The following is a 27,526-nucleotide window of genomic DNA, read 5'->3' on the forward strand; positions in this document are numbered from 1 at the left end:
ATTTTAATAAATAAATGGTAAGTGTCTTAATAAATATTTTTGAACATCTGAATAGATATTTAATAAGTACAAACTGCAATTTGTTATCACAATTATATATATATATATTTAAATAATGAACAAATAATTGTATATTTACCAGCTAAAGTATTTATAGTTTGCATCAGCTCGATTGGAGAATCTGAGGAAACTTTATCGGTGAATATTCGCACTTAATTATACGCACAACCTAACAAAAATACAACTACACACTTCATTCTTTTTGTGAAAATCACGAATTCATGTCGCGAATTTGCGGTATACGAAATGCAAGAAAAAATACTTTGTATCAACATATCCGTATTCATCCGAGTATGAACTCGATACACGATTAACGAACTACAATTAGCGAAACGCCGTTAATCGCGAATACGTACAACAAATAACACATTCTTAGAATCGCCCGTCACTTTAATCGACACTCCCAATAAAAATTCGTCATTGTTATGCTTTAATACATATGAAAACATACGGATAATTTTCGTAGAAGATTCGCGCTTCGTGTTCTGAACTGTTGTATAAAAAAACTGTCATGGCGCCGCGAAAGTGGCGCGTTGAAATAGGTTTGTTCAATATTAAGTCTGTTTTTGTAACTTTTTCTCTTTCTTTCTTCCATTCTTAGGCTGCATTTTAATTATTCACTATCAGTTTTAAAAATTTATATAATATATGCGTTTATTTACATAACGCATACATTTTTTATACGACATTTAATATTTTTAGTACTGTAAGGCCGAATTCTCCCTGAGCGCGTCACGCGCGGCGTCATCCGTCGCGTCACAAATTAACCAATCAAAACATCCCATTTTATTCGCGCGGCAAATGATGCAATAAAATGGGATGTTTTGATTGGTTAATTCGTGACGCGGCGGATAACGCAACGCGTGACGCGCTCAGTAGGAATTCGGTCTTAGGTTCTATCCAGACAAACTTGCATAATCGCATAAACATATGCATAAGAAAATTGGATTGGTCCATTTCCTTATGCATTTTCTCATGAACCAATCCATTTGCTTATGCATAAGCATATGCACCTATGCAAAGTTGTCTGGATAGACCCTTAATAAACTTCGGACTATCTCACAAACAAAGCTTAATGCAATAGAACAGGATGTCCAACCTATCCAGTGCAAACACCATAATAATAATAATGCAGAAAATACAAGAAGACGCTATTGTTCACTTGTTTAGTACACGAGAGGAAACAATTTTGTTTTAAAAAAGTTAATTGTGATATTTGATAAAATAAGATGCCGTACGCTAATCAGCCATCCGTTCATATCTCAGATTTAACTGAGGAAAATGTTAAATTTCAAGTCGAAGATACGGAATTAAGGTGAGTTAAGGTTAATAAAATCAAGATTAATTCAAGAAAATTTCGATTAGTTTATAATTAATGTTTTTTTTCAGTGTTGCAAATAGTATGAGGCGTGTCTTTATCGCTGAAACTCCGACTATGGCCATCGATTGGATACAACTGGAAGCCAATTCTACTGTTTTAAGCGATGAATTCTTAGCACACAGGATTGGAATGATACCTTTGATCAGTGATGATGTATGTAAAATATATTTGATACCTATTTCTTTATACAATATTTTTTTATTAAAACTTAAAATAGTTTTTTATAATATGGAAAGATGAATAATGTTTGTGGCATGTTTAATTGAAGAAGAAAACATTTTACTAAATTAAATATCAACAATATCATCAATGGAATTATTGAATATTAAATATCATCAATGGAAATTAGTAACAAAGTTTTTAATTATGAAGTTATAAGGCAATAAGGTATCTTTATTCAAATAAAGAAATATTTTCTTGTTTAGGTGGTTGACAGAATACAGTATACAAGAGATTGTCAATGCATGGATTTTTGTCCAGAATGTAGTGTAGAATTTACTTTAGATGTTAAATGTATCGAAGATCAAACCAGGCATGTAACCACTGCGGATTTTAAATCAAGTGATCCTAGAGTATTGCCTGTTACTTCTAGACATCGGGAAGATGATGCAAGCGAATATGGAGAGACAGATGGTTTGTATTTTATTTTATATAATATGTATAGTTATTTTAAATGAAAAATATAACAATTTTACAAAATTCTTTAGAGATATTGATAGTAAAGCTAAGAAAAGGACAAGAATTAAAACTTAGAGCATATGCAAAGAAAGGTTTTGGAAAGGAACATGCAAAATGGAATCCAACTGCAGGTGTAAGTTTTGAATATGATCCAGATAATTCTATGAGGCATACTTTATTTCCTAAACCAGATGAATGGCCCAAGTCAGAATATAGTGAATTAGAAGAGGATCAATGTGAGTATAATATTTATCTACAATTTTTTTTTAATTACTAGTTTATTATACACATCATGTTTTAGATGAAGCACCATTTAATTGGGAAGCCAAACCAAATAAGTATTATTTTAATGTGGAAAGCAGTGGCGCCTTAAAACCTGAAAATATTGTCATGATGGGAATTGCAGCATTGAAAAATAAATTGTCGAATTTGCAGACACAATTGAGCCATGAAGTCCAAAGCGATGCATTAAGCATTCATCATTAGATTTTAGTTTATATTTATATGTAAGATCAAATGTATCTTATGTATTTTATGAAATAAAGCAAAAAAAAATTTTATATTTATATTGATTAATTCAAAGCTCGGCGTTAGTTGCACATTTCGGCTCGATTCTTGAGACGACGCCTCCCGCTCTTTCGCTAACGCGCGGCCGCTGGCGGCCGAGCCGCCGATAGCCTTGACTCAGGAGCGTCTGTGTAACAAATAGGCTGATGATGAGCGGGCACCTTTCGGAAAATAAAATTTTCTTTGTTATAAAAATAATATTTATTTTCACTAATTATAATTAAATATCTTTATTACATTCATTATAATAATTTACCTAGACAATAATATATAATATTTAAAAAATAAAAATAATTAAAATAAATCAAATTATTAAAAAATTTAACTTTTTAATAAAAATTGTATGGTTTTTTAATTAGAAATTAATAGCTTTTCACATTACCTCTGAGATACAATTGTGAACGCGTTTTTTAAAAAGTGGTTTCCCCAATAGGCGTATTTTATTAAAAAATAACAAAGATAATTTAATATCTATATAAATATGGCTAGGCAAAAAATTTTATATAGGGCTTAGATGATATTTTATATTTAAGATAACAAAAGAGAGAAACAAATGAAAAAATTAAATAAATCTACTCTTAAAAAAGGCATGAGAAGTCGATAGTCGAATGTATCGAAATCTCGAAAGTATCGAAGTGTATTGTTGCAGTTTTATCGCGACGCTGATTGGTTATCTTGATTATTCTGGCAGTTTGATAGTTTAAGAGCAAAAGTTATTTTGGCGGTTATTTAAAATTAAAAAAATTTTTTTTAAATATTTAGATTTTATAATTATTAAATTATAATAATAAGTGCGCGCGCGTAGCGCGCGCTTGTATTGTACTAGTTTAAAAAAATAGAAATAGTTAATTTATAAAACTTTTGTTGAATTTTTTTGGTCATTTGCATGATTTTATTAAGGACATCCACAGAAATAGAAGAACTAGTTCGCATCAAAGAGAATAATGATGTATTGCTCACAAAAGAACGTCTTTCCGTTTTTATTAATTTTATTTTACAGAAAGAGTATTTGCATAAATATGTACCGAAAGCATTTATTATCAATATTCGAATTACTTTTATGGTAAATTAAATTTGGTAATTTAAATTTTAAAATATGAAGACAAAAAGAAATGTAATTGAATTAAAGTACTAAAATTAATTTACCATAAAAATAATCAGGGTATCGAAAGATCTTTCAATCCCTCCAGGCGGTTCTTCGAAATTCCTAAATTTTTGAAAATAATTTGGGGTGTTGGGGGTTATGGGTCGCCACCATTTTTCGTTTGAAACCGAGTACCTACGTCGATGTGTCTCGTTGAGACGGGAATGAGATTGAGATTTGGAAATTTCAATTCATTAACCAAAGGGTATTACAAGTGTTGTCCATTTGAAAAATATATGAATTTGATACAATTGTAAAAAATTTTTAAACAGAACGCTTTGCGCAGCACATTTACGCTGTTTTTCGGTGTGTGCGTATGGAGCTCGGAGCTCGAAATGGCATCACTGAATACAGCTAACATAAGTATAGCGTGGTACAGCGGAAGTGTAGTGAAGCCAAAGTAAAGCATTGCTAATATAAACGAAATTTATACATCAAAGCGTGAAATATAAAATTACATCAAATCGTGATCATTATAATTTTTCGCGCAATGTATTTTAATAAATATAATGACAAATATTGCTAATGCAATATACGAAATACATTCATAGTACATCGTATATTTCACTCATTTCTCAGTTGGGTTAACTTGGTATACGAATAAATGACTGATTTTATATAAAATGGCTGTCAAAGAAAAACAGGAAAACTTATTTGACGAAGTAGAATGGAACGTGGATAACGAGATTCAACTTTTCTTTGCTATGAATGGACACAAGCCAGTTGGTAAGATGTGAAAGCCGGCATAATGATTTGAGGTTATATTTACTATCTCGATGATTTATAAATTATCGCTTCAACTACAATTTAATTATTTTTCAGGTATTAATAAATATTTTCACATGGTGTGCATAGCAGAAAAATTTCGTGCTGCTGTTCATAAGGATATTTCACTGAAAATGATTTGGGATCACTTGGAGTCGATGTACGACCTTATGGCTTTGGTAAGAACATTAAAGAAATAAGAAATAAGAATATAAATGTTTAAGAAACTAATCTATAGATTTTTTTATTTAATTATATATCATTTTTATAATAAAATCTAAATATCTCTAAAGTAAGATGTGTGTTAGTAAATATGTTATTACTAAAATTTTTGAAACTAAAATAATTTTTATTATTTTTTTACATATATATGAAATATATTTAACAGGATGACATGGAAGACTTACCATTTCCCAGTCAAGAAATAGAATTTTGTCTACCAGAAACAGAATTTGTAGGAAAGCCACGAAGGAAGGAAGAATTAGAAATAAAACTAAAGGATCAATATAAATACAAAGAAATTAAGAAAGAAAAGGATATTAAAGAAAGTTCAAAGAAAGATAGCATGCTACGTGAATTTAAAGGAAATAAAGATATGGAAAAGAAAAAAGAGGAGATAAAGAAATACACGAAAGAGATAGAATTAAAGAAGGAAAAGTTTAGGGATGTAAAAGATGTGAAAAAGGAACATAAATCTTTGAAAGGACGGTCAAAAGGGAAAGACGATTCGGAAGAGAGTGGTATACATACATTTTATTCTTTCAACATATGTTGATTATAATCGATTAATTGATTGATATCTTAATCTTAATTTTTTAATGATCTATATTGATAAATCATAAATCATATTTATATATTTTTTTAAGCATCAAATGGAAAGAAGGAACGTAAGGATTCCGAATCTGGTCGTGAACTTTTAAAAAGAATTCCTAAGAGGCCAACAAGACAAAGCATGGACAGTTCTTCTAAAACTTCCAGTCCACGTGACACACCTCCACCAAAACGAAGAAGAATATAACAGTTGTTGTAAATGAAACATTGTTCATGTTGCAATTCGTACATTACATAATTAAGTATATACGAAACTATTACAATGTATCATCACATTCTTTTAAAATTTTAGATATATAAAAAGAACTTTTATAAAAAAAATCGTACATCAACACTGTAAATACATCAATGCATTTTTATAAATATCCATAAATATGTTTAATATTGCTAACAATCTCCTTATTTATAGCATTTAAAACAATGAATAGAACATTTTCCTATTTTTTCAGAATAAAAGTAAAATTCAAATTTCAATACAGCCTTTTACTTGCTACAATATTAAATCAATTTTTGTTTTTCTCTTTAGACCAAAATATATTTTTCTCGTTTTAGACACCGAAAATTTGTGCAGCTATAATATATATATATATACATACATTTAAAGAAGAGAAATAAATAAATATAAGAAACCAAAGCAAACTGATTCATCACAGCACTGACAAGGTTATAAGCGCTCACGTGTTATAGTTTACTACTAAATTTTATAAATTACGATCATAATGAATATAAGGAAAAATACAATAATGACACTGTGAATTTGTGGTAACCAGCCGAGATTTATTGCAAAAGTAGTGGAATTCTTGTGTGACAGGAATGTTTCCAAGAACAGAACATGTTCTCGTTTCGCGATCAGCAGTATCTTCTCAAACCGTGTCGATATCCATTATCCACAATTGTCCGTGGTGTGGAATGATCCAGATAGAAAATCCATAGCTGATGAAGTCCGATGACGACAGCTGGTGACCGTTTTTCGATGTTAATTAAAGCTGATGCATTATCGAAGCCTTCTCGCCTCACGTTCGGACTCGAGCAAGGTTAGGAGATCGCCTTCCCGTACCGGTCCTTTCACGTTCCTTATGATCTGCCGGTTTTGTTCGCCCAGAAATTCTACCTTCACCTGGGTACATTGTCCCTGGGAGCCAGTGCGACCCAGGACTTTAATAACACGTGCTAAAACGACTGGTTTGTCCATAATAATTGTCTCTCACGTGGCTTGCGACTTGAAAAGAGTATCTAGCGCAAATGGAAAGAGGATGTGAGAGGATGTGTAAAAACAGATTAATTACACGATTCTCCGTTCGAGTTCCGGTAAGTCGCTACTGTCAATTTGAAAAGCGCAACAGTTGTACAACTGTTGAATGAACTTAAACACAATTTGGAGCTGTAAAGAATATGTATTTCTATTGCTTTTTTTCATGAATAACATGTATTTGTACATATTTTCTTACAATATATCGAAATTTAATATATAACAAGTACAACACATATTACACAACATTACTTCAAACAGATTAAAAGAAAATTTGTTAAATGTTATCTTAAAATGCTGTATGAATCTTTTTAATTTAATATTTCCATGTTATAATAGTATCAAAATATTGTAATAATCCCATAGTTAAAAAATTTAATACATAAGATAGATGAAAAAAATATGCCAGTAACAATCTCCATAAGTCATTATCAAGTTTGACAAGTTTTTTTTTTAAACATGTCTCTTAATGCCCCAAATTTTACTTACTTTAATATTCTCGCAAATAATCAATAATAAAAATCAATTTACAATAAAATGTAGTTATATTTAAATGCACACAAGTACACTATTTTATAATCACTTATAATAATTCATATAAATAACAGTTGGATACTGTAGGCAACAGTTAAGATGAGCTTTGTTAAGTCTCTTTTACTATAATTTCTATTGATTATCAGTAATCACATAGCGTGATTTATCTGGATTTTAATGGAAATACTTGGCCAAAAAAATACCGCATTTCGCTGTATATATATATACAGTGTCTTATGTACTGTGCATTTTTTCCCAGTTATAGATTTCTTGGAAAGTTTAGATTTGTACTTACATATCAGTAAAATTAAAGTTTACATTAATTTTATTAGTAAAACCATAAAGAACAAGAGTATCCTTTCATTTGCATTCTTAAGTTATTTTAAATGACCATTAATTCTGTGTAGAAACTATAACTGAGAAAATGTGCACATATTTAGACTGTCTGTATAAAAAACTAGCATTGTCGGTATCTTGAAAGACCAGTTGTGATTACATCTAAGTAGTAGTACCTTTTAATTAAATGAATTTATATATGCAATACATTAATAAAAACTGTTGTCTGCAATTGATTTTTTCAGATGAGTTGTAGACAAAAATAATATAAATAAGATAATACAATCTAATTATATTAAAACATCATTATTAATTTAAAAGAAACATTAAGTCTACACATAGATATATAAAAGAATCAATCTGCATTCCTGCAATAGCATAGTATCTTCTCAAAAATTTTTGTTCAAAAAAACACAATGTATACAAGGCCAACATCACCAATACATTACTGTTTTATTAGATGTCAACTAAATGCTTTAAAACTCTTAGCACCAATGCGTGATTCGTAGATTTTTCTTACAGTTTACAGATACTGCTATTAATCAATTGCTGAACTATTTTAATCATTGTCACAACAGTAATATTTCATATCTTACTCAAATAGAATGCGTTACATCTCGCATTTGTATTATCTTGCATTTATTCACCAATAATACAGAATAAATGTGGACACATATTGCACGTGTCGGTTATAGTACCTTAAAAATAAGTGTTGAAGATTTAAGTCTCTTTACATCTTTGACGAAATTTGTAGTAGCATGTAGATATCTCTTTGTATCAGTATTTGAAATTGATATAATTTCAACAAATTCAATTTTCGATGCTATTATATGAGAAAATATGAGAAGATATGAGAAAATGTACTTTAATTGTAGGACTTCCATTTTCACGAATAAATTTGTGAACACATTTCCACATAGAATTTATAGCAACGAAACCTGAGATAACCAAAATTATACCGTTTTCCGTTACTGACCTCAATAAACATTTTATTACGTTGAAAATGGACCCTGGTACATACATCAATTGCAATTACAAAAAGCTCATATTGTAACAACATAATGTGTACCATAAAGTACGTATTTAATGTCACAAATAATTCCTTACAATCAGTCAAAGATGTGTTATTTTTATTATTATTCCTGTTTATTCTTCAACAATAACGTTGAAAGCCGATAAAGACTTCCGAAGAAAAATATTTACCAATTCGAAGCACTATACACATTCACAGATTCTGTTTCACGAAACAGATTCGAAACATTTATTATTTCTATGCTTCAACATTCAAGTAATTTTTCTTTCTTTTCATTTTTTGGTGTCACCATCACCAATTTTATTACTTCCTCAAGCGACGCTCAACAGAACGGCATAGAAACGTTATTACGTTGGATTATAAACTGCCGACGCTAATATACAATACTGAATGAGATAATCAACAGGCTAACAATATCCATAATATCTTTTACTGCCATAAGTTGGTGGAAAGAGTTTGCCCGGGTAACGCGGCAGTGGCAGGTTTGCCCGTTGCAGCGGCAAAGTTCATATCACCCAGAGACATTTGCGACATTTGTTGCGGCAACTGAAAATTGTTACAAATTGTAGTATAAAAGTATGATATAATTATAGTATAAAAATAACATCAATTTTAAATTTAATTTAATGTGATAGTAGTACTGCAAAAGTACATAGATAAAAATTAGTTAACTTATATTCATATCTAATACACATGTGGATGTCTATTTCATAAAACTATATTAAAACGTTAAAATTTACATACTTGAGTACCAAAGGCAGCAGTTTGTTGTTGCTGCGCTGTTAAGTTGAAGAAGGGATTGTTTCCAGGAGCTGGCTGTAGATTCTGTGTTAACATACCACTCCATCCATTATTACTAGGAATATTATTTTGTCCTAATTGCATCATCTGTGAAATAAAAAATAAAAAATTTTAAATCTACAAAAAAGAGATAAAGAGACGATGTCAAGATAATTATTAATATGATTATTTAATAAAGTTATACAAAAAACCTTTACATACCATTTGAGGTGGCATTGTAATAGCAGCATTTGGTATACCGTTTAGTTGATTCATTTGTCCTACGTGTAAGCCTAAAGGATTGGCTGGTACAGCGCCTATCGAATTAGGATTTGCCATAATTTGATTTTGATTGACAGACTGTAATTGATTTGTAACTTGTATTTGCGTAGGAATTTGGCCGAGTTGGCTCAAGGAATTTTGTTGTCCAAATGTACCAACATTTGGTACTTGCTGTTTATATGGAATAGAGTGCTGAGAATATACTCCTCCTGAAAAATTTACAACACATAAATTAGAATAGTGGTTATATAATTCTATCAATTTATAATTTTCATTGTAAATGTCTGTTACCTGGAACGCCATACATCGCTGGTTGATGACTCGGTGTACCATACAATGCTAAAATACTGTCTTTTGTCATCTTGCTTTTTTCCTGAGGTAATGGGGTTGGTTGGTCAAAGAAGCTTTCCTCCTCGCTTTTACTCGTAGTAGTGATCGCTTTGCTTCCATTAGTATCATTTCCAGTTGAAGTCGTTGAAGCAGGTGGTGCGGATAAAAAAGAGGAAAATACATCGTCCCCAGAACCATTTACACTTGTTTGGTTAGTTGCCGGTGCATCTGTTAATGACAATGTATTGTAAAAAAGCTGTACATAAATTATATGCGTAATGAGAAACTTACCAAGACCTAAAAGATCTAAAATTGCCGAACTTTCTTTTGTTCTACTCAGTTTAGGACTGACGGAACTTCGTGGTTTTGGCAATTGAGGCACTACTTCAGGTTTTTTTACAGGTGGGAGTACAGCAGCCACAGCTTCGGAATTCTCTTTTTTTCGTCTGCGTTGTCTCTCGGCTTCTTCGTCAAGCTCTTTGTCCCAATTAACCTATATAAAAATATATTATTAACATCATCAAATTCTTCTACATATGTACATGTTTATACATTAATCAACATTAAAAATGCTAAGAAATTAATACTAAAAAAGATTTTAATGTAATGATCATACTTTTGGTAGAGGAGGAGGCACCCATTCCCTGGCTATATATTTCTTATGTTCATATTTTGCACGAATAAAACTTTCAAGACTACAGTCTGTTTGTGGTCTTCGAAAACTATCTGGAAGATTTGCTTCATAGACTGCTCTAGCTCGAGAATTGCCCATTTGTTGTAAGCTCTAAAAGTTTTAATATAATTGTTTCTTATATAATCAGAATATTGAATCTTAATGTATTATTGCATAAATTATAAAAAATTATATGATAATTATAGCAAATAAAAATAATAAAATATAAGTTTCTGTATAAAGTATTTATTTCTTTATAAAATACAACTTGTATATTTAAAAAAGTATAAAACATAAAGCTTAAGCAAGCAAGAAAAAATAATCTGGATATAATTTTATATTATAAAAATAGAAATTTAAATTGCTATGGAAAATCCACTGTTTTTAAAAATTATTTAGAGAGAGATTGATTTAGATTTAATCTTTCTATAAAAATAATTGTATTTTATAATAAGATTTATAAAAAGTTTATATTTTTAGATATTTTATAATACAAAACTTTGAGCAAACTTTAAGCAAAATTATTTTTTTTTATTTTTTTTTATTACTTTGAATTATATTTGTATTGCATACCACTACTTGTTCTGGCGTCCATGTGTCTAAATTAACAGACTTGACTTTGCTTATGTGCACTCCAAGATTTCTATGTATACCAGCACATCGAATACACAAGAAAATTCCCAAGTTCCAGCTAGCCCATCTTGGTCCTATACAATGCAAATTTATTAAGAATATCATAAATAATTATGTTATCTCTCAATATATAGAGTCTATTTGGAAAATAAATGCAAATGTAATGATAAATAATTATCATACATCCTGTCATCACAGACTGAGTTATTTATATGTAATATTTATGACTATTAATGATGAGTTTTGAATATGTGATAAGATAAGCCATATAAAAAAATTTTTTTTTACTAAAATTAAATGTTTATTAATTTGCAAATTAAAGACCGAGCCTGTACGATCAATGTAAAATTAGGAAAACTGATGACGTTATGCGTGACAGCGCGCTGACAGCATGTCAAGCGGAAATTACAAATCCATAATGCCTCGGCACGCTATGGAACTAGGTCGTTTCATGATCGATATCGATGAGCTGACTCTGAGAGGGCAAAAACGCTAAAATACGAATAATACAATATAAAGCGCTCAATATGTATTAAAGAACGACGATGAAGGGAATGACATAGCATCCATAGAGGTGTAGTATCTTGCTGTCGTTAGACGAACCTTTCGCATCGCAGTCCACGCAGTACTTGTTATCCTCGTCGCGAAGCATTTGCGTCAGCAAGTTCTGACATTTCTCCTGTATCTGCTTAGCACGCTCCTTCTCGTGACGGGACGTCATTTTCGTTGGAAGCGTCTTCGTGAAATTAGAGACCACGCGCGACCACGACTCCCCGGTGTCGCCTCCCCGCGATAACGCTGGACAAAAGCGCGACGCGACAATACCACGTAACGGATTCCGAAGCTCCGTAAAGATTCCATTAGCTTCGGCAGCCGTGTGGAGCGACCAACGAAGAGATAATGTATTGGAGATGAGCAGCCGTGGATAACATCGTTTTTCATCGTTATCAAGTGAGAAGTGATTCGAGTATTGACGAATTACCGACCGATTCTCAACCGTCCTCAAGGTTTATACCAAAAATAATTGTGTTATTTGAACATGTGCGAACGATTCTACAAGTCACAAGTCATTTGGTGTTACTCTGATTAACTGAATGCCACATAATCTGGAAAAAGATTCCAAGATAAATATATTCTAAGGTAAGCAATTTAAAATAGCGTTCGGAGTTTGCGGCGATCAAACAATTCGAGCAGTTCCTATTTTCTGTTCGGACCAACTCGAACTTCTTGAATTTATAGGTTCGGTATACATTCTTGAACATGTATCGAAGTAAATGATGCATAAGTAAATGAGCAAAATAAAGTAATATATTGAAGCAAAAAAACTGATTATTGATATTTCTAATAAAGGTTATATTTATTTGAATTTTTTTTTGTCGATGTTTAAACAATCTTCAAACGTGACAAAAGGATAGATTGATAGCAGATAACACATTTCCTAAATGTATATGAATACATTGAATACGTTTAGGAAACGTATATGAAGCGACGTGTGCTATCTCGGATCATTGGTTATATTCGATTATATTACAACTGTTCACACAAAACAGAAAAACAGAAACAGAAAATTCACAAATGTTTTGACGACAATTTTCAATAACATATTTCATATTTTGTAAAATCACGGTCAACTGACTCTGGCGTGTTCTAAAACTCATCAATAAAGATGTTAAAAATTTTTGCGCACAATTAATGCGTTTTGGGACGTTAAGTTAAATATTGGCACAAGCGGTGGTAGCGTCCTCGAACGGCCACTTTCACTGACGGCCATGTTTGTCTATCGCATCAGTCACAGATGGCTACGTGAAAGTCAACAACCGGTTCCGGCAAACTAAAATCGCGATTGGAACAATCGTGTTTCCGTATTGTCATCGTCCATTTTTACGTTCCTTTTCGTTGCCGTTTTGTAGAACAATAATCGTATGCAGCTTTTCTACTTTTTCACTTCTTCGACATCACGCCTCTCCCTTCGCTCATCTCGTTGACGTATTCAACAAACGCCGAGCGCGAAGGAGTCATCAAGGATGAGCACGAACAATATTCAGGCACTCTTCGCATGCTCCCGGTGTTTCTCCAGACATCCTTTCGAGGATCTTTCACCTGGACAACAGCTGTGCAAGGTATATATCGCAGTATGTTTATAATCATTTCGCGAATTCTTCGAACGCGTCGCTTTTTACGACGTAATGTTGGGACGAATTTGTTTCATCGTAATATTGAGAAGGTACGCGATTTTTTTACTGCGATGCGAATTAAAAAATCGCTGCATAATAAGATACAATAGAATAACGAGTTATACGCTAAGAGAAAAAAAATGATCTTTATCTTCTAGGAGTATCGATAAAGTTTTTCATGACATTGGAAGATAAAATGTGTGTATATAAACATTGTATTTATATATAACTAATGATAAAAGAAAATTTTTTAAGCGTGACTCAGAACTACAACGTGCATCCTTGTCTCCCAAATACAAATAATTTTTCGATTTTTTAAATGTGTTGTATCTGAAATGAATATGTAATTGTTAATTGCTTGCGATGACGCAAATATTAATTATGTTTTAAAATTCAAGATGTATGATTTGAAAATAAATACTTTGCTGTACGAATTTTTGTACAATAATATCAAAATTTTTTATTTCAAGATTGTTTTAAAAATGCACAATTAAATCATAAAAACTGCTAAAAATATGTTATAATAAAAAAAATATGAAATAGACATTTAGAAAAATAATTAACAATGTAACTGTTGTTTGTATAGGAATGCAGAGGAGCGTTTCCTGTGGTAAAATGTACATATTGCAGATCAGAATTTCAACAGACCATGTAAGTATAAAAAATTATTTTATTTCTACAAAAATAGTTTGTGAGATAAAATAAAGTTGCTAGTTAACTTGTTTGATTTTACAGAAAGGGTAACACCAGCACTATATGTAAAAAATGTGAGCAAAACGTAAAGGCCTATGGAAAGCCATCAGCTTGTGAGTACTGCAATACTATTGCTGCATTTATCGGTAGCAAATGTCAGCGGTGTACAAATTCAGAGAAGCGCTATGGACCGCCAGTTACTTGTGAACAATGCAAGCAGAAGTGTGCCTTTGATAGACAGGATGAAGATAAAAAGGTAATACAATATAATTATCGCTCTCAGTATATGTTATGTTCAGTTATATATATGTTACGAGGAGACGATCTCTAGCTGTGCACGGGTGAAATTATCTTTAAACAAAATCTTGTATTGAAATTTATGTATTCCCTTCTTCCTAATGTTTCATATATATTAACACAACTTACTCCCGCTTTTCTAAGAATATAGATGGATAAATACTCTTTTGAAAAATTTAATGATGTATGGGACAAGAACATCTTTTCTTTCTTTCTTTTTTTTTTTTTTTAGTAAAGCTTATATACATATTTTCTCTTACACGCAATTTTACGCAAACTTTACAATGCTATTCTTATCATTCTAGATAATCGAGAGTAGCTGTGTACGCTATTCCGCTATAATACTTATATTTTCTGAATTCATACATTTGACCTCCTGTCACGACTTCTTTTCTTTTTTTAGAGAGCGAATAAGCATCAAGTGTAATTTCTACAGCTAAGACCTCTCTCTTGTTGGTACATGGTAATGAATCTACCTCACTATAATAATACTAAATCGATTACGGTGATGTTTCGGTTTTTAGGTAGATGGCAAGTTATTATGTTGGCTCTGTACACTGTCATATAAGCGAGCGTTGGCAAAGACAAAGCAATCAGATGCAGAGAGGAGAGCGCATATGAAACTGGCACAGCAGCGGGCCGCGAAGCATAAAGAACAAAAGTAACTATTCAAATACGTAATGTCACAAGGTAACTTTGTGCTAGTAGCTTTAATATTGTGCGTACATCACAATTTTTAAAAAAATATTTCATACGAGATTATTTGGTTTGATTAACAAGCACTTTGCGGATTGCATTGACGAAAATTTTATTTACGTTTTTTTTTCTTTTTGTAGATTGAAAGGCCACAATAAAAGACCACATAGAGTTGACGTGACGAAGCTGCCGCCGCAGTCCGATGGTGGAGATACGAATGGTCCCACTCCTGTCAAAGCAGCGCGAATGGCCGGCGTACATGATCCACACGATCCAAACAGCTCGGATCACGTAGTTGCGGTCACACAACTTAAAGAGAAGATAGCGCATCTTCAAAAGCAAATCAGCATAAAGGACAGCCAGTTATTAGCAAAGGATAGACAAGTATGTGAAAAATTTCTCGGAAGTTATTTTCCGGAATAAGTAAACAATGAAATGAACAATGGAACAAATAACACGTAACTTATTGCAGATTACCGAACTGAAGGCGAAGAACTTTACGTCCGAAACAGAGCTACGTAATAAAATGAAAGCGTCGGAGAAGGAGTACGAGGCGAAGATCTCCAGCATGCAGCACAAGATATCTAGTTTACTGAAAGAAGTAGCGTCGTTATCGAAGACATCCAAGCGAGGTGATCGTGTAGCTGCTACCAAAACAGAAGCTGGGACCAACAGTGGGAGTGGAACAGACAGTCCCATACCTTGATAAGGTATGTAAATCTCATTTTTGCTGCCTTTTTGTCAGACCATTCGCATTTTAATGGCACGTTTTAATGTGTTATACGAAAACGCATTGACGTAAGAATTGTGTTCTATCCCGCATAATTGTTCGATATATTCTATGTAGGTGGATGATAAGTTCCGTTTTTCGTATTGTTTTTAGGGAATTGGTTAGCTGACCACATACTCAAATGTCCATACCCGCATAAGTCACATGTGGTACATTATAGTTAATTGTTTCCATTAATAAGGTTAAATTGTTTTATTTTTCTAATTACTATAGGAATGTGTATATTCTCTCAACGTATACTGAAAAAAAAGTATTGCATCTCCGTTTAGGAGAAATCGACGATACAAGTGCAAAATTTATTATTTAGGTAGCTATCGTTCGTTTTATTCTTCCGCAAACGTCAGTCTGAATAATTGTTTTGTCGATAATATTTGACTTTTACGATTAAATTAGCGAAATTTCTCATAAACTGAGCAGTCTTGTTTGTCGTGAAATTAAAATTCCTGTGAAAAGTTTGAGGCAGACTCAAATTCGCAGATTGTGACTGTGGATATATGAAGTGACAACAGCGTTGCTGTGGCATTTTATTATTTATAGCGATGACGATGTAAACAATGATGAATCAGGATATGGTGATTGTAGATCAATTTACAATAAAAGTCTGAAAACCAATTGCTTCCATGGGTTCCACGTATCCACGTGTCCACATATCCACATGTCCAAGTCCACGTCTGTTTTCACGTCAGTCTTTCTTTTCCTCTCATATATTATTGTCGTAATCAAATATAATTTTTCCGTTGTTCCAACATTAGTGATGTAGGATTACAGGATAAGGATGTAAAGGTGCGGTAGTCATATGTGCATATAAATATCCAACAGCCATATATTTATTTTTTATTTTAAGAAACAAATGCTAATTGAGCATTACCTATTCAATAATTATAATGATAATAAATGCGTAACAATTTCACTATGTATATATATACGAAGTGTAAGGATAATTAACATTTAATTTATAGTCGTTTAAATACGTACGAACGCGTGCACGCGTATGCACGGTACAGTTGGATCGTTATCATTTAATTATTAAGGAGATGATAAGAACTAAATATTGCTTGTTTGTTCTCGAGGCGATTATTCGCCCTTGCTTGTCATTTCCTCTCGACGATTTTACTACTTTCAGCTTATGTATTTACATAGTCTTCAACCATCTGCCTCTCTACGCGCTGCGCCTGTGTGCTGCTTTTTCCTCCCGTTCTCAACATCTCGCTATTAGCTCTCGCGATTCAAAACCTTAAAGCGTCTAGGTTTCTCCTCTAGCTCTGTTTTACTTCGTTATTCGTATTATAGTGCTCTCAAAATGCAGGCAAGGCAGGGAATCGGGGCAATGTACATAATGACACCCGCTATAAAGAACGCCACTGGGAACCATTAATCGTCACGGAAGAAGATTAGAATTTATTGCGATATTATTGCACAACGAGTCTTGATATTTTTTTTTCTAGGTCGCTTTTACTTCGTCTTGCGTTTCTCGTGTTCTTAGTGTCGTTTTTTACAGCATGATACTGCACGCGGACTCCTTATACATCACGACCGGATGTCGAAATAGCAAATGTAACGCGCTTTCGCTGGTTCGTAGAAGTTCCTGGAGCGTTTTGCGCGTGTCGCGGAACAGTCGCTAGTATAGCGTACGCTACATCGTAGCACCATTACATAGAATCATGTTTCACTCGGCATCTCGGAAAAAATGCCCGCGAGTCGTCTATGTTGCCTGATTATTAAAGGGTTACATTAGCAAATCAGTGTAAAGGCCCTGCGAATCTACGCTACATCGTTTCGCGTTCGTCCCGCGAGTCGAGTTTTGAACGCTCGTTAAACAGAATGATTGCTGGGACAGTCGAGGAGAATCTCGTCGTTCGAGTGCGTTCGACAGTGTCCTGCGGGCAGGTGGTGGATAGTACTCGGTAGGTACTCGGGGATGGGGAAAGAGCATGGAGAAACGCGAGGATCCTCAGTTTCGCAAAAAACTTACGCGCGATTACCGCGTATTTTCAAGGAAGGGGAGCGGGAAGAGCCGCGTTTCCTCAGCTACATTCCGGAAGATGAAAGATTCGGTTAAGGATGGATTTCTTTGGGTTTAGATTGCCGCGGCGTGGTGTCGGTTACGAGGGTAGGATTTTTGCGGAACCAAAATCTGGAGGAGGATCTTGCGAAGGAAGCCGAAATTGAGAACAATAGTGTATTCTAACTTCGCACTCATGCTTTTTTAAAAATCGCTCATTCTTTCATTCTCACTTTCTTTCTCTCCCTTTATCTCTCTTCTTTTCTCTTTCTCCTGTTCTCTCTCCCTCTCCCCCCTCTCTCTCTCTCTCTCTCTCACTCTCTCTTTCGCTCTCTCATTCATTCCCTCACTCGCTCGCTTTGCACAGAATCGTATCGCGATGCACGTGGCTCTTTAAAATTTCACAGACTCTGGATAGCCGTGTGTGTATATCAGTCTGCGATACGTTCTTTAGATCGATATCGTTATGGAACGGTGACTCGGGAAGGGGGCTCAATCTCGCGTTTAAAAATTCTTATTCTTCGTTTATAAAGTCTCATCCCCTCGCGATGACGAAGCCCCGAAATCATCGTTCGATAAAGATAATTTGTCTCGCATTGCGTACGGTAAGCTGCGCTCAAGGATAACTAGAGTTCGACTTATCTTAGCATTAATGGAAGTATAAATTCGCCGAATTTGCATTTTAAAATCAATGGAAGATGAAAGAAAGATAGTAGCATCTTCGACGATTACTCGTTAATTCTAGTGTTTACTCTCTGTGCTATGTACAGGAAGCACGATGTGACCGAAGAATCGATTGTTCACGTGCGCGAAATGATTCTTTAATAACTCGTTTCCACCGAGATTAATTCGAATTCGAAGTACGCAATTGTATCGTAATTTTTTCAAAACATTTTGACTAGATTTCCTACTATAACTTTTCTATGAACAAATTATCTTCCTTGCTTTTAAATTTTGATTGAACTATATGTTCATCAAATGCACGTAACAGGAAAAGATTTGTTCATACATTTAATTTGCAAAATGTATTCTTTTTTAATTAATGAGAAAACTAAATAAAACACCGTGAAACAAAAAACATGCTTTAATATGATAGCTAATTGGATAATGTTATAAATATATATTTTAATTAAGAAGTAAATGCTGAAAAATGCAGAAATAATGTGCGCAATTAAAAATTTCGAAGCACAATTTAACATATGATTATTTTATCAGTGTATTCCACGATTGTCTGATAAGAATGAGATATCATTTATATCATTATACTAATGCATTATCATATCGAGAAAACGGATTTTCGATAAAATTTCAATATAAATATTAACACAATATTGTAAATAAAAAATCTATCGTTTAAGAATTCTAAGTGAAAGACGATAAGAAACTACATGTGCGAATAGTAAAGTATGAGTATAATAAAAGCATTGTCGATAGCTTTAACGTTTTTTTACACATGCATCAATAAATTACTTAAATAAAAATCATATCGCGAGTAGTTATCGTAAAGCGCAGTCTATCGTCCACTAACCGACGACCATGTGTACACATGTATATGCGTATATACGCAAGTACATATATGCATATTATGTGTACACACGAATGTATATACACATAAGTATATATATTTATTCATATATATATATACATATATATACACATATATATATATATATGTATAAAGGTGTTCATAAATTAGAGTTCCTTATATTACTTTTTTTTAAATTATTGAATAATTAATAGTAATAGTATATACAGGTACAGGTCTCGTAAAGTTGCAGTCGTGTCGTCACTAGTTGTTGTTCGGATATTTCTTGTTGCTCCTTATTGTTGTTACTCGAACACCATGGCGGGTGCCGACAAAATCCGCCATTTTGCACGCCGACCTAAACTTTAGCACGTCGAAGAGTCGCATCGTGATATAGTGTCTTAAGAACTACTTCAGGAATATGTCAAACGCCGAATTTTTTCAATATATTTGAAACCATAACGATCCTTGCGGTTTCTTAATAATGTCTTATCAGTAATAAATTATATATTTCATATATTGCACAAGTTCCACATATCACCAATTAGAATTAAAAAGAAATAGTGAATATATTTACAAAAATTGTAGAAAGTAAAAATTGTAGAAGTAAAATTTATAATTAAATACTATTTATGCAAATAGTATTTAATTAAAATTAAAATTTTTATTTTCAATTTAAATTATTCAAAATTAAATTTCTTAATAGCTCGCAATTTAAATAAGATTTCTGCTATATTAAGTAAAATGAATTTTCTTAATAACTTGCTCTTTTAATCTGATTTTTCATTAAAATTAATTTTCCTAGTATTTAAAAATTTTAGAGTTTTGCAAAATAAGTTGAAAATTAAATACAGCAAATAAACAACTGAAGAAACAGTAATGTTTTCTTCAGGTATTCCTGAAAGTAAAATTGCAGAGTGTATGTAAAAAATCTAAACGATTTACAAAGATTCTAAGAGAACCATCGGAATCAATTGAAGAATTAACATACTCGAGTCGTTGGGGATTCGTTGCATCATCACGATGCCTCTTCGGCATGCATTTTTAGGATGCATCGTGGAAAAGTAATCGAAAAACCCAAGCGAATTTGATACCATTGCTTATGTTAGACCTTTCGTCCCATTTCTGCTTTTGAAATGATAGCATTATGACTTTGTCGTGCAATGATCGATTAAATCTAATTACTTCGAATGCCACTTTTCTTTTCGTTGATAATACTACGATAGAAAAAATATAAAAATGATTATTTACAAGGAGCTTTATGTGTCTTTAGACGAAATTTCATCAGTTTCTCACAAAAAATCCATTTTTTTTTAAATATTATTTCTATGAAAGCAACAAAGTTCGAAATGTTTACTAAAACAATTAGATTACTTTAGGCAGTTGTTAATCAATCGATTGTATAATTTCTATTAATTGATTAATTCTATTACTTTAGCAATAATCGTTTTGCCAAAGATTTATCCATATATGTTGCAATTTTTTTTGCGTTTTTTCGTTATTTTCCGAAAAATGTTCACAAATTGGCTTCTTCAAATTTTGATGGAATATTTGTAGATTAAGTAAAAAATATATACAATACTGACACAACACTATTTCTTCTTTATTTCTGTTAATATTAAGATTTGAAATTAAAAGTTATGATGTAATTTAGAAGCAATTGTAAAAAGTTAAAAGTAATAAAATTTATAAAAGGCAAATAGAAATTTCTTTTTTAAATGTTTCAATATATTTTGTATATTAAAATCGCTTTTTTAAAATGAATTTTTTTCTCAATAAAAATATTAGTTTATTAAAAATTATTTTATCACTTTGTAAATTTATTTTATTTTACCAAAATCAGAGAGGAGAATTTGTGAAGATTTATCGTGCGACTTTATATATAAAATCTCGATTCTTTGCATTTCCTACCATTTCAGAGGGAGAACTCCTCTCTTTTTCTTTTTCGTTTTCTCGTCTCATTAGTCGCGAGTAACTCGCTTACATTTCCACGGATACATTTTGCGCCGGAACGAAAGGAGGCTTACACTCCATCATGCGGCTTATGTACATTCGATAATATGTGGCTGCGACGTTTCTATGACGCTCGGTCGACCTACGGAGTTTTCCAGGGTGTGGAGGGACGTAGTGTGCGGACCATGCGCCGATCCGTGCCTGTCATAATTATCGATGTGTTCCAGCTCGCATTCCTTCGGCATATTTCCTGCAAATGTGATAGAGTTCCTCTAAAGTGCTCTTATTTTCGTCCCTTTATTTATGACGTTTGAATAATCAAACAATTTTGACAGAGTCCTCATGTTTGTGTCGACAAATTTATCGATTAACGAGAATTTTCCTCATTATAATAATTGTCTTAACGACGTATAAGGAGTTATAGTTAGTTAAATTATTCTTTGGTTCGATTTCATAGTTATCGAGAGTTTGCACTTACCAACATTCATATCGGGACCGTATTCATAATACGTCGGCGAACCTACGGCGGCGAGCGCGAGCTCGTCCTCGATGTTGTTCGGTCTGCAGCTTGTTGTCTTCCAGTGGGTCCTAAGGCCGCTCGCGCTAATGTATTTCTTGTCGCAGCCTTGGCAGGTGTAGGGCCGCTCGTTCGTGTGCAGTCTCTTGTGCAGCTTTAAGTGGACAAACTGGGTGAACTTGGCAGGACAAAGGTCGCAGGCGTACGGCTTTTGGCCAGAGTGTAGTCTAAGGTGGGTTTTCAGGTTCGAAGTCGAACTGAACCTCTTCTTGCATATCTCGCATTGATGCGGCTTTTCGCCTGAAAATAGACAATATCGACATAATATAAATAGAAGCATCATATTTGTGCGAATGCAAATAAAATGAGATTGAAATTATTGACATATTAAGAAAAATATCATTAAACGCTTATTCAAATTACATCCGTATTAAATTGGACAATTCAAACAAATAAAAGAAATTATATTACATAAAAAAGTATGTAGATTCTTAAAATTTTGTTTATTATTCATTATTGTATGTAACTTTTTTGAAATACATTTTTTATAAGAACAGAAAACAAAAAACGATTATGCTATAGAGTGATATAAATATATTTTATATAAATTTAAAATTATTTGATATTGAAAAATGAAGATTTTGTATAATGTATTGATAAATTTTCAATTTAAAAAGATTGAGAAATTGCAAGTTGATGTATTTACCGGTATGCACGAGATGATGCTTCTGGAGGTGCGCGAGTTGCGTGAAGCTCTTGGTGCAAACGTTGCATTTGAAGGGCCTCTCGCCGGAATGTGTTCTGAGGTGCACTTTAAGGTTCGATAGCTGACCGAACGTTTTGCAACAGACATTGCACTCGTAGTGCATTTTGCCGTCTTTCTTTTTGAGCGGGTAAGGCAGCGATCTGTAGCCCCTCGAGCCTTGGGAGTTGGGGCTGAGAGAGCCGCTCTGGGAACAGCCGTGATCGTCCGGCGACAGGGAGCTCGCCGGCGAGTATCTGTTGAGGGACGACGATGAATTGGGGTGGATAGTGAGACCCGGATGGTGACCCAGGTGGAGATTGTGCGTGCCGGCGATCAGCGCTTGGTTGCCGTCGATCTGCATGGTCGACGAGGTGGGTAGCTGGTGGCCGCCGCTGCTGGTGGCTGCCTCTAGACGTCTGCCGTCCGTGGTTCTCTCGTAAACCACGTTGCCGCTCGGCGTGGGCGAGTAAGCGGTGCAGTTGATGGACAACGGCGCACCTACGTTGTGATGCAGCGAGCCGTTTTGATGACCGTATAGGCTACCGTACGGACCGTAGGACGAGGGCGACTGGATGGGCGAGATCGGCGAGACACTCTGATTGCTGCTGCCGCTGCTGGCGGAGTTCGGGTAAACCGGACTGGCGGACTCGATCTGGCAGCCGGGGCCGGCCGAACCGCCGGAATAGAGGATCGTTGTCGGCGTGGCGACGCCGTTGTGACTCGACGACGGTGACGGCGACTTCGTCTTTCGCTTGGGCGGACAACCGTTCGCCGTCGTGGACGCCGAGTGTGGATTGCTGGTGGATGTCAGTATCGTGCTGGACGAGAGCACGCTCGTGCTGGAGTGAATGCCGCCGACGTTGCTGGACGAGTGCAAATTTCCGGGATGCGGCGGCAGGCTGCCGTTGCTCGCTCCGGTACTCGAATGCAGTCCACCTCCTGTACTGGAGTGTAGATTGCCGGTGGGGCTTTGTATGCTGGGCAGCGCCGTGCCGTTGCCGCTGGTCGAGTTTACGCACGAGTCCGTCTGTAAGGGTAGATTTGAGCTGGAATCCGGACTGCAGGGCAGGATATTGCCGTAACGATGAGATTTCTTGTAAGAGTATGCCATTTCGGTGGGGCTGGAAGGCGGCGGCGTCACCGAATCCACGTGGGTCTGATGGTGCAGCTGATGATGGTGCTGTTGCGAGACGCCGTTATGATGATGATGATGACTGTGACTGTTATTGTTGTTGTCCGTGCTGCTGCGCAGCAGAATGTTCTCCAGGATGGAACTGCTGGGGCTGGTCAAGTAGGCTGGCCTGCCGGACATCGGCAAATTGCCACCTTTGACTTCCGGCTCGTAGAAGGGCTTTTTCTCGGATATCTCGTCCTCGTTCGCGGTTGACAATACGGTGCTCTTTTGCAGGATGATGGGCGACACCGGCTTCTGAAGTTCCGGAGTAACCGCCCGACTGGACAGCTCCGGGTCTTTCTCCTTCGTCGGACCGTCAGATATGCCCTTCGTCGTCTGGAAGTTGCCATAGGTCTTGGAGATCTTGATCTTGACCTTCCTGTATTCGTTCTTTGCCGCCGCATTGTCTTGTTTTAGAATCTCGTCACTGCACACGGGCGATTTGGCGTTCTTGCTGAAATCCAGCACGTAGTTATTCTCGCTGTCGGACTCGCTGCTCTCCTCGGGCGGAGTTAGGATCTCGTCGTGATAGCCGTTCGAATGGTAACCCTCGTCCGACCTCACAGAACCGTCCGTCGGCGTCATTTGACGTCTCTCGTAGATAGACGAGTCTTTCAGAGGCGACACCACGTCGACGGTAGGCGAGATTTCTGTCGGCAGCGTCGATTGTTGAACTTGTTGTCCTGAAAACATTCAATGGTTAATATGTTAATGTATATTCAAATTAGAAAAAAAGTATATAATAATTTAATAGTAAATATTTGAATAAGATTTAATACAGGAAGATAGCAGTGTAAATATATGAGTAAGAATAATATTGGACGCGAATAATTTTGAACTTTTTGCTTGTCGAACATTTTTTTATCATATTTTTTTACAAAATTTATTCAATATTAACAATATCCACATTTACATATCATTGTAATCAACCGTGTGCCACATATTAGTTCAAGATGATTTGCTTACGTATTCTCTGAAGCATCAGCTCGCCGGTGAGCGGATAATTGAGCCTTTCCGCGAACTCTCTACAGTACCAAACCAGTAACTCTTGATTCGGTAGTATCGGCTTGATCGTGTAAAAATAAATGTTCATCTGAAACAACAAGTAGCGCAACAACAATAAGCTTCTCTTCGCTCATAATCCCGATGCGGTTTGAAATATATGCTCCTTCGCGAGATATGCTCCGCGAAATTGCTTTACCTTATACTGGCATGCTATTAGGTTTTGCGATTCGGACGAGTAGGCGGGATTCACGTAACGCATCCAATTCGATTTCTGGACGTCATAACCGTCGATGTAGTAGAATAGCTCGTTGTTCTTGTACACCTAATAATGCGAAAGTTATTTTTGCGTTAGGACCATTAAAATGCACAATTGAAACAGATTAATGAGAACATCACAGTTGGCTGGTTTTTAATCAGTGATGATTTGTAATTATGCGTACATTGAAAAATTATTATAGCAATCTCAGACAACAAAAATGTCTAAAGGATGAGTTGGAGACATTTAAAACTTTTTTTGAATTAAAAAAAAAATGTCAGAGCCTTGCGTTGGCGGCTTTCATAATTACAACCGATTATCTCTTGTTATGTAACTTATATCGTTATTTACGTAAGATAACTGTGTTGCTAACTACTAACATATTTTTTTTAATAACATGGCTAGCATATTTATATTTTCTTTCATTTAAAATTATAATTCAGATTTTTTCATATTAATCACAGATTACATAATTAAATTTTTATTTTGCAATTTCTTATTATAAGAGAAAAAGACATCTGTAAAAAACGATATCGGTCAACATTCACATTCATTAGCTTTCATCGCGATTATGCATCATATGTTGCGGAGATCGCGGAGGAACCAAGTAACCATCGTAACGAATTGATGAGTTATGAGACATCAATGGCTTCTCGCGGGTTTTGCTTTAAGCTCGCTAGATCGGTTGAAACCAGTTTCTGGCCTTTGCTGGCTTCTCCTTCCATCTTAGCTTTTCTTTTCCGCGTCTTCTTTCTTTTTTTTTTTGTCGACGTCGCATCGAGTTTATCTATGTTAACCACTGACTCGATGGAAAGTTACTCGCCGTATAATCGCAAACCCGAATACCTCTGTAATAACAAACGTAAACTTAGCCTTACCCGCCAGAAATACTTCCGGTTCGCGTTCTCCGGTACCGAATCCTTCGTGTACACCTGGCCGACCAGAGGGCCGAAACGTGTCCCTTTGGGAATGTAACTGGTACTCCATACACCCAACACCTGCCACATATGTAATGTTCGATTAATTTCAGGTCGACTGAAATCGAGGAGTTAACACTAATAATTAATTAGGACTAATATTGAGAATTAATGTTAAGACTAATGTATATTTGAAGTTTAAATATCAATTTAACTTCTTGCTTCTCATTCCGCAATTTAAACATTTATACAATTATCAATTTTACAGTGCTGAGAATTTTCTTAAATAAACTATAACATTATATATCTTAAATATTTGGAGTGCTTTTTATTTTAAAATAAAAAGATTTACAAATGTATGAAAAGATAAGTGAATTAGGAAGAATTATCAAGATGTTACTTGCGACGTTGATTTTAATTTTCGAAACCACAGATTAATTTTTAAATTATTTTTAAATACAAATTACTTTCAAAAGGCACTGTTGCAATCGTAATGAAATTGTGATTTGAAATCCATTAGAAAAATTGCGCGGTCGACAGTTTCTTTCATGAATTCTTTAAGCTTTATTCGGGAGAACGCAAAAACTATCAAAAACGTATAAATGACGAGTGATTGACAAAAGCGCATTGTTTGCTTCCTCCGATATTCTCATCGCCCATTCTCTATTCCGGCGTTGTGTTAAAATACGCGGCAGAAGATAGAACCTATTTTCATTCCGGCTTACGTTAGAATAGAATCCGCCTATTGCATAGAAACGTTCGTTCGGCAAAACTAATTTAACTCTTCGGTGCTTTCAGACTGGCGCACGTTTCCGATGCTTTTGTTTCTCTTTTGACAAACGGAAGCTCGATGGACGAACGTCGATTAGTCTATTGCGCGTTTCTCGTTTTCAATATAGATATTACATTGTTGCAATTTGCAAATGTTTCGGTTCCTACACCAAACTCCAAAATTTCATAAGCGGCGTTGAGAAGCTTCGGGCCAAACCCCCGCGCCAATTACACTGAATGTTCTCGATTCCCGCCGCGCCGAGGAAAGTGTAACGATCGTCAACTTCGCCTCTAGGTCATGCTTCGTAAGTTAATTAGTCGACACTCGGTCAAGTTTGATTCCGCGGCGTCGTCTGGCCAGAGCCTTCTCATCAATGTTTTTTGTGTCCAGAACGCATTAAAAGCCGTGCTTTTGTATTAATTCGTTAAATTTATGTCGCGCATTGTTTATCTTTCTTGACGCAGAAATTTTAGGTGAGAAAAATTAATACAAAATTAGAAAAGGAATTAATACTTGAAAATTATATAGTAGTCTTTCTGTTTAGTACAATCTTGACATTAAAGTTACAGGATTCAAAAATGATTAATAATATTGAAAGATTTTGTTCATTAATTGTAAAATATGTCTAACAGATGGAAAAAATTTCAACGAAATTTTAATGCACAAGAGAATGAAGATTTTTAATTATTATTAAATTTATTCTAATAATTATATTTTTGTAATAAAAGATGCAA

The 27,526-nt window shown here is 34.5% G+C and overlaps 6 protein-coding genes across 11 annotated transcripts in view; 3 read left to right on the forward strand and 3 right to left on the reverse strand.

Annotated features, from left to right (window-relative positions):
* Window positions 1–1,160: 1,160 nt before the first annotated feature.
* Window positions 1,161–2,679, forward strand: Polr2C (RNA polymerase III subunit RpII33). The gene is made up of 5 exons (XM_012360487.2): window positions 1,161–1,375; window positions 1,450–1,594; window positions 1,867–2,074; window positions 2,149–2,355; window positions 2,421–2,679. The coding sequence occupies exons 1-5, from the start codon at window positions 1,290–1,292 to the stop codon at window positions 2,603–2,605; spliced, it is 831 nt and encodes a 276-aa protein (XP_012215910.1). The 5' UTR covers window positions 1,161–1,289; the 3' UTR covers window positions 2,606–2,679.
* Window positions 2,680–4,126: 1,447 nt separating this feature from the next.
* MrgBP (MRG/MORF4L binding protein) lies at window positions 4,127–5,791 on the forward strand. Its single transcript, XM_012360932.2, has 4 exons — window positions 4,127–4,556; window positions 4,653–4,774; window positions 4,984–5,335; window positions 5,462–5,791. Exons 1-4 carry the CDS (start codon window positions 4,454–4,456, stop codon window positions 5,611–5,613), a joined length of 729 nt encoding a protein of 242 aa, XP_012216355.1. The 5' UTR covers window positions 4,127–4,453; the 3' UTR covers window positions 5,614–5,791.
* A 391-nt stretch (window positions 5,792–6,182) lies between these two features.
* Window positions 6,183–6,694, reverse strand: LOC105668509 (small ribosomal subunit protein eS28). Its single transcript, XM_012360933.2, has one exon. The coding sequence runs from the start codon at window positions 6,616–6,618 to the stop codon at window positions 6,421–6,423; it is 198 nt and encodes a 65-aa protein (XP_012216356.1). The 5' UTR covers window positions 6,619–6,694; the 3' UTR covers window positions 6,183–6,420.
* A 507-nt stretch (window positions 6,695–7,201) lies between these two features.
* Window positions 7,202–12,148, reverse strand: LOC105668431 (stromal membrane-associated protein 1). Its single transcript, XM_012360818.2, has 8 exons — window positions 11,880–12,148; window positions 11,217–11,350; window positions 10,587–10,754; window positions 10,262–10,463; window positions 9,932–10,198; window positions 9,581–9,849; window positions 9,323–9,466; window positions 7,202–9,124 (listed from the first exon to the last, which is right to left on the reverse strand). Exons 1-8 carry the CDS (start codon window positions 11,995–11,997, stop codon window positions 9,008–9,010), a joined length of 1,419 nt encoding a protein of 472 aa, XP_012216241.1. The 5' UTR covers window positions 11,998–12,148; the 3' UTR covers window positions 7,202–9,007.
* Window positions 12,149–12,284: 136 nt separating this feature from the next.
* The window catches only part of LOC105668432 (protein FAM76A), a 60,584-nt gene continuing 45,342 nt past the window's right edge, over window positions 12,285–27,526 (forward strand). For 3 of the 5 annotated variants that reach the window (XR_010891153.1, XM_012360820.2, XM_012360821.2), the window contains exons 1-6: window positions 13,019–13,396; window positions 14,037–14,101; window positions 14,186–14,399; window positions 14,965–15,101; window positions 15,277–15,520; window positions 15,609–15,846. Coding sequence is in view for 4 of the 5 variants with exons in the window: in XM_012360820.2 (XP_012216243.1) it covers window positions 13,301–13,396; window positions 14,037–14,101; window positions 14,186–14,399; window positions 14,965–15,101; window positions 15,277–15,520; window positions 15,609–15,842 (990 nt within the window). In the remaining variant the exon portion in view is untranslated. Of the gene's footprint in view, window positions 12,417–13,018; window positions 13,397–14,036; window positions 14,102–14,185; window positions 14,400–14,964; window positions 15,102–15,276; window positions 15,521–15,608; window positions 15,847–16,019; window positions 16,539–27,526 lie in introns of those variants that run through there. The other 2 variants (XM_067358838.1, XM_012360819.2) reach the window with 2 other exon arrangements.
* Window positions 16,736–27,526, reverse strand: part of Blimp-1 (PR domain zinc finger protein 1) — a 37,700-nt gene continuing 26,909 nt past the window's right edge. For both annotated transcript variants that reach the window (XM_067358834.1, XM_012360817.2), the window contains exons 3-8: window positions 25,982–26,101; window positions 25,044–25,169; window positions 24,809–24,935; window positions 22,630–24,525; window positions 21,885–22,223; window positions 16,736–21,656 (exon numbers count right to left, since the gene is read on the reverse strand). In XM_067358834.1, coding sequence (XP_067214935.1) covers window positions 21,496–21,656; window positions 21,885–22,223; window positions 22,630–24,525; window positions 24,809–24,935; window positions 25,044–25,169; window positions 25,982–26,101 — 2,769 coding nt within the window. In that variant the 3' untranslated portion in view covers window positions 16,736–21,495. The remainder of the gene's footprint in view (window positions 21,657–21,884; window positions 22,224–22,629; window positions 24,526–24,808; window positions 24,936–25,043; window positions 25,170–25,981; window positions 26,102–27,526) is intronic.

Source organism: Linepithema humile, chromosome 7 (genome assembly GCF_040581485.1).
Source record: "Linepithema humile isolate Giens D197 chromosome 7, Lhum_UNIL_v1.0, whole genome shotgun sequence".
Classification (NCBI taxonomy): domain Eukaryota; kingdom Metazoa; phylum Arthropoda; class Insecta; order Hymenoptera; family Formicidae; genus Linepithema; species Linepithema humile.

Excerpts from the sequence above, each read along its gene's own strand:
- MrgBP (XM_012360932.2), top strand. The coding sequence starts at position 4,454 with ATGGCTGTCAAAGAAAAACAGGAAAACTTATTTGACGAAGTAGAATGG. Across the intron at positions 4,557-4,652 it reads GAATGGACACAAGCCAGTTG|GTATTAATAAATATTTTCAC; the intron begins GTAAGATGTGAA and ends ATTATTTTTCAG. Across the intron at positions 4,775-4,983 it reads TGTACGACCTTATGGCTTTG|GATGACATGGAAGACTTACC; the intron begins GTAAGAACATTA and ends TATATTTAACAG.
- LOC105668509 (XM_012360933.2), bottom strand. The coding sequence starts at position 6,618 with ATGGACAAACCAGTCGTTTTAGCACGTGTTATTAAAGTCCTGGGTCGC.
- LOC105668431 (XM_012360818.2), bottom strand. The coding sequence starts at position 11,997 with ATGACGTCCCGTCACGAGAAGGAGCGTGCTAAGCAGATACAGGAGAAA. Across the intron at positions 9,467-9,580 it reads TTACAATGCCACCTCAAATG|ATGATGCAATTAGGACAAAA; the intron begins GTATGTAAAGGT and ends TTTATTTCACAG. Across the intron at positions 9,125-9,322 it reads CTGCTGCCTTTGGTACTCAA|TTGCCGCAACAAATGTCGCA; the intron begins GTATGTAAATTT and ends AACAATTTTCAG.
- Polr2C (XM_012360487.2), top strand. The coding sequence starts at position 1,290 with ATGCCGTACGCTAATCAGCCATCCGTTCATATCTCAGATTTAACTGAG. Across the intron at positions 1,376-1,449 it reads GTCGAAGATACGGAATTAAG|TGTTGCAAATAGTATGAGGC; the intron begins GTGAGTTAAGGT and ends GTTTTTTTTCAG. Across the intron at positions 1,595-1,866 it reads TACCTTTGATCAGTGATGAT|GTGGTTGACAGAATACAGTA; the intron begins GTATGTAAAATA and ends TTTCTTGTTTAG.